Source organism: Gadus morhua, chromosome 11, assembly GCF_902167405.1.
Source record: "Gadus morhua chromosome 11, gadMor3.0, whole genome shotgun sequence".
Classification (NCBI taxonomy): domain Eukaryota; kingdom Metazoa; phylum Chordata; class Actinopteri; order Gadiformes; family Gadidae; genus Gadus; species Gadus morhua.
In genome coordinates, this window is record NC_044058.1 from 7,433,898 (window position 1) to 7,444,463 (window position 10,566).

The 10,566-nt window shown below is 43.9% G+C and overlaps 2 protein-coding genes across 3 annotated transcripts in view; one reads left to right on the forward strand and one right to left on the reverse strand.

The window, feature by feature from the left end:
* The first annotated feature begins 166 nt into the window (after positions 1-166).
* On the forward strand, positions 167-3,098 carry cdca3 (cell division cycle associated 3). The gene is made up of 6 exons (XM_030370531.1): positions 167-319; positions 601-766; positions 895-1,015; positions 1,108-2,064; positions 2,453-2,526; positions 2,700-3,098. The coding sequence occupies exons 2-6, from the start codon at positions 623-625 to the stop codon at positions 2,790-2,792; spliced, it is 1,389 nt and encodes a 462-aa protein (XP_030226391.1). The 5' UTR covers positions 167-319; positions 601-622; the 3' UTR covers positions 2,793-3,098.
* Positions 3,099-4,136: 1,038 nt separating this feature from the next.
* The window catches only part of gnb3a (guanine nucleotide binding protein (G protein), beta polypeptide 3a), a 7,215-nt gene continuing 785 nt past the window's right edge, over positions 4,137-10,566 (reverse strand). The window contains exons 1-9 of one of the 2 annotated variants that reach the window (XM_030370550.1): positions 9,272-9,385; positions 7,745-7,873; positions 7,431-7,576; positions 6,977-7,040; positions 6,655-6,817; positions 6,435-6,501; positions 6,110-6,311; positions 4,995-5,211; positions 4,137-4,547 (exon numbers count right to left, since the gene is read on the reverse strand). In XM_030370550.1, the coding sequence (XP_030226410.1) occupies positions 4,441-4,547; positions 4,995-5,211; positions 6,110-6,311; positions 6,435-6,501; positions 6,655-6,817; positions 6,977-7,040; positions 7,431-7,576; positions 7,745-7,801 (1,023 nt within the window). In that variant the 5' untranslated portion in view covers positions 7,802-7,873; positions 9,272-9,385 and the 3' untranslated portion in view covers positions 4,137-4,440. Of the gene's footprint in view, positions 4,548-4,994; positions 5,212-6,109; positions 6,312-6,434; positions 6,502-6,654; positions 6,818-6,976; positions 7,041-7,430; positions 7,577-7,744; positions 7,874-9,271; positions 9,386-10,566 lie in introns of those variants that run through there. The other variant, XM_030370549.1, reaches the window with a different exon arrangement.

Genomic DNA, 10,566 nt, shown 5'->3' on the forward strand with positions numbered 1-10,566 from the left:
ATATATATACATATATATATATATCCCATTATGTTAATATTTGTTGACTATTGCCCGATTGCTGTGCTATGCCTTCTTTCAGGGTCATTGTGGCAGTTGATTTCAAATATGTTATCATTTGGACGCCCCGCCCACATCTTCGCGGAGTTGGGGCTGTTGGCCAATCCGTGTGAGGAGATGGTTTCCTTGGAAGCTGACTGGTTGGTTTGAAAAATAGCAAGCACGCTTACCTCGATTTAAAGTTTTAAAGCACATCACAGGGGAAGTGTGTACTCAGTTTGTATTTCATCTGCTCATAGGACTACGTATCTCTGCTAAGGTAAGCTAAACAGTCTGGTATCATTTATTTGGAAAGTTTTCCTTTTAGTTATGCTTCTTTGCTGAAACATTGTTGGTTAATAATACGCAATTAACGTTACGGTTAAACAACGTTTAGTTACTTTCGATAACGAATACAAAGCAAACTACTTCTTGGCTAGCATGCTAAAGGTATTGCTGCCAGTGATCATTCAAACATGTTTTCGTTAAAGACACGGTAACGTTATTTCAGCATAACTTGCAAGTAAAACTAAGTTTACATTTGTAAATTGCCCATTACAGCAATAATCTTCAACTCGGCATAATGGGATCCAGCGAAAGTAAATTGTCAGTCGCTTCAACGCCAAAACCCGAACCAGAAGCTCACAGATGTATCCAAACGCTCAGACACAGCGAGGTCATGGATCCTCGGTCTCCGTCCTCACGTATCGACCGCACACCTATCCAGGTAACGATTGCCCGATAGTTTGATTCATAACTGCCTGCTTTCTGACTGGATGAGTCGTAAGTGTTGACAACGTAAATGCAATGAGAATGTTTTTTGTGAATTGGTCACCAAGTTTTTACTACTTTTAGGTGACTGGGCCTTTTTCCAAAACATCTGTGGAGGAAAACAATGAGTGTCCACAGCAGTCGTTCGACCCCAGGTCACCTACTATTGGCGTTGTCCGCACTCCTGCTAGAAATGCTATGAGAGGTAACTACAAATTTAAGCACATGCCTTGAGTTCACTATTTAAACATTTGTAAATATCATGGGAAACCTCATTCAAACATTTATTCTCTGCAGAAACCGTCGACTCCTTTGCTTGTCGCCTGGGCAGGCTTTTCTACAGTGAGGTCTCAGACCAAGTCCCACAGGGGAATTTCCTTCCTCCCTGCCTCAACGTGGAAGAGGAGGAGGTTATGGAAGGAGAGGGTGCTGTGGGTAACGAACAGAGCTCCGGTGAACCTCTCCTCTCTCGCCAGCCCTCAAAAACCTTGACCGCCATGGCCGAGCATGCCACTCTCCTCACCACCCCAGTGCTGCCTGTCGACTGTGTGGGTTCCTCCAGTCCCTTTGTCATCCTGGAGAAGGCAGAGGAGGAGGCCCACATGAACACGGAAGACCTGAGTGTGGAGGAGGCGGAGGAGGCCAAGGAGTCTCCCCTTCACAAGAGGCTGAGCATGAGTCTGATCACGTGCCACGAGGGAGCCTCGCCGGCTCAGATCTTCACAGAGGTCGAGGTCCACGTCGGTCCAACCTCCCCTCTAGCCAAGGCCGCCACCACAGAGGAGCACATCCACTCCTCCGTGGTCCCTGCCGTTACCATCGACGCTGAAGCCCCGCCCTGCCCCGCCCAGGTTTCCAGCCTTGACGTGGCAGCTGTGGACGACTCCCCTGTCGTACCGACGTCCCCAGAGCGTCCCGAAGAGGCGGCGCAGGCGCCTGCAGGAGAGCAACCGTCGACGGACGCACCACAGTTTGCCGCCGCTACCCTCTCACTACCAGTGGCCTCGTGCCCGGCCCCGAGCCGTGATCAGCCGCGGCCCTGCACCGGGATCCAGTGCCCCACCTTTGACCCCAGGAGCCCCAGTCAGGTGGTGTTCAAGCCCCAGTGGTTGGGGAAGGGCTTCGGCACCGCGGGCCTCAGAGCCAGGGGAGTGAGGGCGTCAAAGGGGGGCTCCTCGCCCCTGGCGGTCCGCGTGACAGTCAATAACGTCAACAATGAGAACAAGGGGAAGTCCACCAAAACTAAGCAGAAAGGTCTGTGTATAAAAGTCTTCTTCTTTCCCTTTTTAATGTTGTTTATTTTTTATATATAAAAAAAAAACAGTGCATGAAAACCATGACAAATTAATTGCATCTCGGTTTTCCCTGATGTGACTTACAGACTTGTCTAAATGTGATGCATTTTGTTTCAGATCTTAAGAGATTAGTTCTTGCTCAGGGCTCCAAATGTCTTTAACATTTTCAAACCATGTGGGAGGGGCTTGTGTCTCCTCCCTGAATTCTAGACCGTTGACTGACTCGGCCAAGAAAAATATTAATCATTACCCATACCTCTGGCATTAACTCGGTTGTGGGAAAGGAATGAGGCTAAACTGTGCACAATGTAACTCCTTATGTTTCCTTCCCCCCATCTTAATTTCAGCCAATGGACTTTCTGAGGGCCGCTCTCCATTGCAGATGCTTAAGAACAACTCTCCCCGGGAAAAGCAGTCTCAGGTAAATCATCCACGCAGTTCTTGGCAAATGACCATGGTTTCCTCTAATTGACACTTTGTGCAATAAGTAAAGTGATCAATCTGAATTGACGATTGCCAGTCTTACCCAGATTCAGTGGTTTAATTCCAGCTGGTCTTTGTTAACCCATCTTTCGTTTTGGTTACTCATTTCAGATGAGGCTGAAGGCGTCCACGCCGGAAAGACAGAGGCCTGGTCAGGTGGAGCGACGGGCCCTGTCCGTAGCTCTGGATCAGGAGAACCGATGATGACGAGGAACACCCATCTAAAGCTTTTTGTGTTGTACAAACAATCTTTTAAGTGTTCACTGTCAAAGTTTATTGTTTTTGTTTTTTCAACCTCTGCTTTACCTATCAGTCCATGTTTTGCATCCTTTTTGTAAATAAATAAATGTATCTGCTTTTATTTTTGTGCCTTTTTTTTTTTTCAGTCACTCGCGGTATTTAAACGGTCCCGCTCAATGTGCCTTAGAATGTACCGGCATCTGTTATCGCTGTCACACAAATTAAATGCTGAATAAACTTGTATGCATGGCTAATTGCTATAGGCCCAGACACATGTTTGTTTTCTTAACTAGTTCAGGCTTGGATGATTGTGTTTAATGAGCTAGTGGAAACTAAACTATTTGATCTAATCCTGGAATTGGGTTGGATTAGCAAATTGTTGCCATGAACAAGAATTACTGAACTAGAACTAGAATTACCCTAGTTGGCTTTTTAGTTGTATGAAATAATGGAAGACTCCTCTGTGATGCAGAATTCCACATTTAATAGAAATGATTCAGAAAGGTACTATGGCATTGCCAAGCACAGCATGTATCCAGTGTGGACGAAAGGCAGTCCGAATCCTAGTGAGACCTGGTGCTCTATGGAAACCAATGCAGTTATGTAAATTCTGAAGGGTTTTAAAAGGGAAACGAAAGCATACAGATTATGATGTTCATTTGCATATTGTATCCTTTATCATACACGTACGCACGCACGGACACTGGTACACCCCATGTCCTCTGATAAATCTAAAAAGACAGGTCATTTTTCTTTTGTAAGTGCTCAGCGAGGCATGCGTTTTCATTGGATAATCCGTTCTGAATCCGACGGCTGACTCAAAGCACTTCTCCTGACTAGCTAGTGGCGGAATAGGGCAAAAAACATCACTCCCTCAAGTAAACATCGTCTATCAAACACACACACATACAAAAACAACTCATTGACACAAATGTAGACAGACTCACTAATCCATTCTATGAGGGTATTTAGAAAACGGAAAGAAAAAATATAGGATAAGGAACCAGACTCAAGGAAATAACTACCGTACTCAAAACAGTTTGAGACAAAAACGCAACTGCTCAAAAATGATTAGTTATTTTAACTTATTGTATGATATAGACTATGCTTATACCCTGCATTGCCTACTTAAGTCGTACTGGGACATGTATCATGTGTATATCTCACTCAATTACTACTTTTTCCATTTGGCAACTGGTGATAGGTGGTTCTTCCAATGACAGCAAGAAATGTGCATATGGTAATCAATTTGAATCTTGAGTATACACCACTTTTGATTAGATCCCCAGCACTACCCACCCACCCTACCCCACCTCCAAGCCTATAACTTGACAGAAACCAAAAGTGGGAGAGATCAAAGTTATTTAAGAGCATTAACTCATTCCCTCTACTCTAACCCTTCTCAAACATCTGATAGGACTTGGCACAGTAAATATCATCTTTCTTTCTCTAATGTTAAATGTGTTATCTTTACGTCCTCAGCCCATATCCCTCCCTAGATCACCCATTCTTCCCCCTTGTGTGTGCGTCTGCTGTTTTTGACTTCATGGCAGGTTTTGGTCAGACTCCCCTATTTTCTCCCGCTGGGTTTCTGTTGCTGGGTACGAGGTTGTCAGTTCCATATCTTGAGGAAGTTGTCCCATGAGCCCGTGCAACACGCCATCCCATCTGTGGACACTCCGATGCAGCTCACTCTGTTGTCGTGACCGGCCAACACGCCTGAGAAACACAGGATTCAAATATTATTTACATATAACATTTACATGTATTGTGTTTAATTGTTGAGCAATAATAGAATTCCAGCCCATTCTTGAAAGGGTTTCCCTGTTGAACAAATGTGAAAGAGAACGTACAAACATTGTCTTAAAGTTATCTTGCGTCCAAATGGAAACATCATTGCATCAACACAAGGATTTTATACTCTTTAATCAAACTGTTGTCAAAATAATTTTGTTGTCCATAATAGCTAGTAAGTATAACGAAATATAGATGGCTAGGTACTTTATTCATCCCCAAAGGGAAATGAAGGAGTTAATGGATAAAGTACCATCCATCTATATTTTGTTATATTGTCTAGCTACTACATGCATACTTTTCCAGTGCAATACAGATGCTTCCATCCCTTTCTCTCCTCTGCGTCCTCCGGCCTCCCCATGGTTCACTCACCCACTCTCTCCGCCTTCAGGGTGTCCCAGATGTTGACGTTGAAATCGTCGTAGCCGGCCAGCAGCAGGCGCCCGGACCGGGACGGGGCGAGGGAGGTGACCCCGCACATGATGCTTGAGTCCTGGTAGGTGATGAGCTCCTGGTCTGCCCGGATGTCGTACATCTTAGAGGTGCCGTCGTCAGACCCCGTGATCACAGCGTTTCCATTGGGGAAGAACTACAAGGGACAGGTCGGAGCATTTAGTCCAGGGGGCACATCTTGTTACACCCTAGGGGGGAGACTACAGACATGGAGTTTCTTCAAGAGCGTTTTTGGAGGGGACATCAATAATATCTCAAAGATGTATCGTGATCTGCTGTAACAGACACACAGCCATTAAAACTAGCTCAAGATAAATATGAATGAATCAATTTAAGGACATCCCTATCCATATTTATAATATATATATATAATACCATGTATTCTTTACAGAGAAGCATATCCACAAATACAGCACCATTCTACTCAGAAAATAGACATAAAGGTATAACAGGCAAATCGTGTGTGTATATAATTTATATTGGGGGGTACAACTTCATGTTTTTCAGAAGTTGGAGGGGACACGTCCCCAACGGGACCTGGGCCCATGCATTAAGTCCACTGTTCACAATCTAGTTTCCAGCTCACCATTAGGTGAGAACCGGCACACTGGTTGGGAACCACTGCATCGGGGAACCCTTGTGTGCCTTGAGGCAAGACTGGGTGTGCCAATGTGAAATGCTATGGGATTCATAATCCTGACAGGCTACTAATATACATCATAAATATAAGTACTATTTATGATTTGGCTTAAAATCAATTAATATTGCATGTAGGTTAATGCTAATTTCAGATCCTTTCAATGAATATTTAGCCTATAATACAATTGACTCTGATTTGTCTGTATCTTTACCCATTTGATTATTTTTTGACAGTCGAATGTGTGTGAAATATTGTGCTAATTGAAAAGAACCTTATTTCTACAATATCCTGGTCATAATGTGTGACCATTTTCTTCGTAATTCCCTCAACATGCATGAAGTTCCTTTGGATGAAAGCATGTGCTAAATGGCTCCATAGTGAACTACATCCTCACCCCGATGGAGTTGATGTCGCTCTCGTGGCCTGAGAAGGTCTGTCTGCACACACCCTCTCGGATGTCCCACAGCTTGGCGGTGAAGTCGCACGCCCCGGAGATGAACTGGTTGAAGTCCGGGGACACGGCAAGAGACATGGCATCCCCCAGGTGACCAGCGAACACCGTCTTCTGTGTGCCGGTCTCGATGTCCCACAGCACGCTAGACCATCGGGGGGGGGGGGGAAAGGGGGATGTAAGTGGAGATCATGGACGGGTCAAGCTGCTCCGGAAGTAACACCTAGATCAGATCTACAGTCTGGCAGCAGTCGCATCCATCGCTTACCAAGTGCAGTCCCCTGAGCTGGTGATGATCTCGCTGTCACTGATGAAACGGCAGCATGACAGGTAACCTGGAGACCCACAGAGGAGCTTCATGGTTAGAATGGACCCAACTTTAGATTTGCTGTGGTGCTTTGCATATGTACGTCACCATGAGTCCTTGATCAAAAAAACACAACAACAACAGTAGTGTTAAAACAACTCCTCGGGATGGGAGCTCGTACCGGTGTGGGCAGCCAGCTCGCGCATGACCTTGACGTTGCCGTCCTTGCCCTTGAGGTTGTAGATGGAGCACATGTTGTCCAGACCGCCACAGGCCACCATGTTCCCAGAGGGGGCATAGGCACAGGTCATGACCCATGAGGACTTCAGAGGGATGGCGCTCACCTGAAGAGTCACAGTGGATCACACCTTAAGTCCTCCCTAATGATCTCTCAGTCAGAGTCTCACACACACTCTAAATGCAAAACTTGAAGGGTAGGGTTTGTTGGTGTTGCATAGGGAGTTAGGTAACCTAAGCCTTCAGTAGAAACTAGGCCTGTTTACCTTGTTGGTAGTAATGGTGTCCCACACGATGAGTTTACCATCTTGGGAAGCACTCACACACAGCCTGGTCAAGAAAAAACAAAGAATGAAAAAAAAAATAATAATAATGGTTGAATAAAAAAATAAAAAGTACAAACATACCGAGTTGAAACATACATTGAGTTAGACATTGGAGCAATGTATACGAGACATCCTGGCTATTTAATCAGATTCAAGTATCCAATGAAAAGTAGTGTCAATCCAATGCACCAATTCAAACTAAGTCCTGGTTACACTGGCTGGCTGTATTTAAATATAATCACCCTCTTTGTGGTTTCATCTTTCATTTTCTACATAGCAGCAGTAGCTAAACAGGGGACCTTCATAACATAATCCAGTAGTTCAGTGTTGGCTATTTGTTTCTATATATACAGCATATAAAAGCTACTCCTATATATCTACAAACAGTGTTTACTTGGACTCTGTGCCCCAGTGCATGGCGTAGATCTTGGCCAGGTGACCCCTGAGGGTCTTCCTGGTCTTCAGCTGGACCCGGCTCACCACGGTGACTGACGCTGTGGCCTCCTGCAGGGAGGTGTCCTGAAAGCCCTTACGGACCTCCTGGGAGCGCCAAGCACAAACACACACACAGGAACGCACACAAACACACAGGTCAACACCCATTCATCAGTATTAGCGTTTAAGAAACACATCTAGAAACAATGATACTTTTTTGTTTTGTTTTCATGAAAATAAGGAATATGAATGGGTAAACATATATACACCTACAGTGATCTGATCTTTTATGTTTTCTGCCTCTTTTCTCATTTCCTCTAGTTCACCCATGGTGCTGGCTCTCAGGAACTGTCCCCGAAGCAGACGGAGAGACAGGCGACGGGCTTATGCAAAACGCTGGAGCTGAAGGACAAAGAGAGGAAGAAGACAGGAAAGGGGAGAATAACAATATGTTTGTTTAATTCTGGAACTGTGTGATGTGAAGCAATCCACTGCTGACTGATAAAGGTCCCTTTTTACTCACTCCCTCCAGCATCACTGTCCCACCTGCATATTCCTGAAAGAGTTTGGACCTGGGCTACTGGCTCTGTTTTTCTAAGCCACGGCTGCTTTGCAATTCAAACTCACCTTAAACTACTTTGCAAACATCCACACACAAAGACAAAGATACCCATAGGTCATGGTGCGTGTGTGAATAATAACACACGCACACACCGACACTTATACACACACACGCACACACAAAAGCTTATAGACACACACACACACACATACACACACACACACACGCACACACACACACACACACACACACACACACACACACACACACACACACACACACACACGCTCATACATACACACATAAACACACACAAACAAAGACAGGAGTGCATGTGAGCGTGTGCACACGCACACACCGACACTTATACACACACACGCACACACAAAAGCTTATAGACACACACACACACATACACACACACACACACACACACACACACACACACACACACACACACACACACACACACGCTCATACATACACACATAAACACATACAAACAAAGACAGGAGTGCATGTGAGCGTGTGCACAGAAGCACACATTCTAAGTTTCAGCGTTGATGAATAATTATAATATTTAGGCATAACAATCCGAATCCTCTATCTTTAGACAACGTGACTCTAGAGCACATATCCACACCCAGACAGCAAGCATGCCCAAACCAGTATGTCCTGAATCAAAATCCTCAACAAGATATTTACACTAACACGTTTTACTGTGTCACACACCCTTCAACAAACTCAAACACAGGTACAGTACACAGTATATTTAGATGGTTTGTATCTGCTTTTTTTTTATGTAATATCTGTGAATTGTATCTTCTATTAAGCTGTGACGGTTGATGGCGGTTGAATGTGGTAATGGTACGATTAAAGTAATAATTTTTAGCTGTGAAGTAATCACCTAATGGACAAACTGAAGCTAATACACTGTGGGAAATATAATCCAGGCAAATAAATGAGTGAGGTGCGCAATACATTTGCATAATTTCTAAATCATGATAATCTTGAATAGATGTAAAATAGATAGATGTAAAATTACTAAATACGTTTTTGTGATTGATTCTAGGAAGATTCTTTTAAAATGAAGGTCCCAATTATTTAGCCTACACCCTCACACAACATCCTTGATACCACCACACACCAGGTCTACCTTCAAAACCAGGGGGAAAACTAAATACAGTTTTTGTTTATTCCTTAGCGTCAATTCGAATTTCCTAATTAATTTATCTTACCTTGCAAATTGATAGGGCGTAACGTTCCCCGTAAAGGTCCCTCAAGCAATCTCTTTCTCTCTATCTGTGTGTTTGAATGTGTGTCAAAACTCCTGACCCGCTTCATTTGCCTATTATTTGTTTGAAGAGAGAAGGAGGGAGGGACTCTGTGGAAGAGACATATTTTTCGGGATTGACTGATACCAAAAGCTACCGCAGGAGTTAACAATAGTTTGATGAAATCTGGCTTACCCAGGCCAATCTTTTTGTTTAAACAAACTCCAACTGGTCAAGTGTTTTTTTTGTGATTACATGGGACTTGAAGAAAGAGTCCCCATCAAAATTTAACTAGCAAATGATTGTCTTCCAGTGGATGACGGTGATATCCAGGGGACGCTATGGTTTATTCCAGAAGATTTAGGATGCAGTAATGGTGTTTATTGTGAAGGCTTGAGTGTTTTAGCTGTGCCCTTTTTGCCATTCTGTACTGCCATTGTTCTGTGTGATTAAATGAGTGTGCTAGGGATTGGATAGTGGAGTGCATTAACGCAGACAGACAGTCAGACTGACAGACAGGGAGGGAGGGAGGAGGGAGGAGGGAGGGAGGACGATGGAGGGGCAGTAAGAGGCCAGTCAGCAGCAGCAGTAGAGTGAGTTTTAAATCCTAGCGGCTGAGATTTTAAAGGGAAGCCTTTTGAATCAAATCTGCTCTCATCCGATTATTGACTGCTCTTTGCATCTGCGTAAGGGACGGACAGAGGGAGGGACGGAGAAAGGGAGGGAGGGGGGATAGGGGGATGAGAATGGAGGGGTGGGGGAGAGAGATCATGACTTGAGAAAGGCAGATTGTGTGAGGTGGGACATTCTTTTTCTCCTGTGTGAACAGACTGGCTGGTGAACAGAGATTTGTTGGAATATTTACTCCTGTGAACCACAACCCAAAATGAATATATATAAAACACAAAACACACAACTCCTTAGTGGCAGCATTTGTGATCATATAAAATGTCTTGAATATATCAAAATGTATAAAATGAACCAAAAGTTATGAACTTTAGTCTAGTTTCTTCAACTGACCTATTGTTGTCTTTAACACAATAATGTATTGTTTCAATGTCCCTAACCCATGTCAGCTTTATTTATATGAGATATGCTATGGTTAAGTCAACACGATTATGCAAAATGTGACTTATTGCAGGATGCTTCTGTAACACATATTTTTACATTTATCAATCAGAATCCAAAATATGAAAAAAACGAACAAAATAATATTTTCTTTAGATATGCCCTCCTGCAGGGATTTTAACTTCATCCTC

Coding starts and splice junctions, on each gene's coding strand:
- cdca3 (XM_030370531.1), top strand. CDS start 623: ATGGGATCCAGCGAAAGTAAATTGTCAGTCGCTTCAACGCCAAAACCC. Junction 2,065..2,452: donor CACCAAAACTAAGCAGAAAG/GTCTGTGTATAA, acceptor TCTTAATTTCAG/CCAATGGACTTTCTGAGGGC. Junction 2,527..2,699: donor CCCGGGAAAAGCAGTCTCAG/GTAAATCATCCA, acceptor TACTCATTTCAG/ATGAGGCTGAAGGCGTCCAC.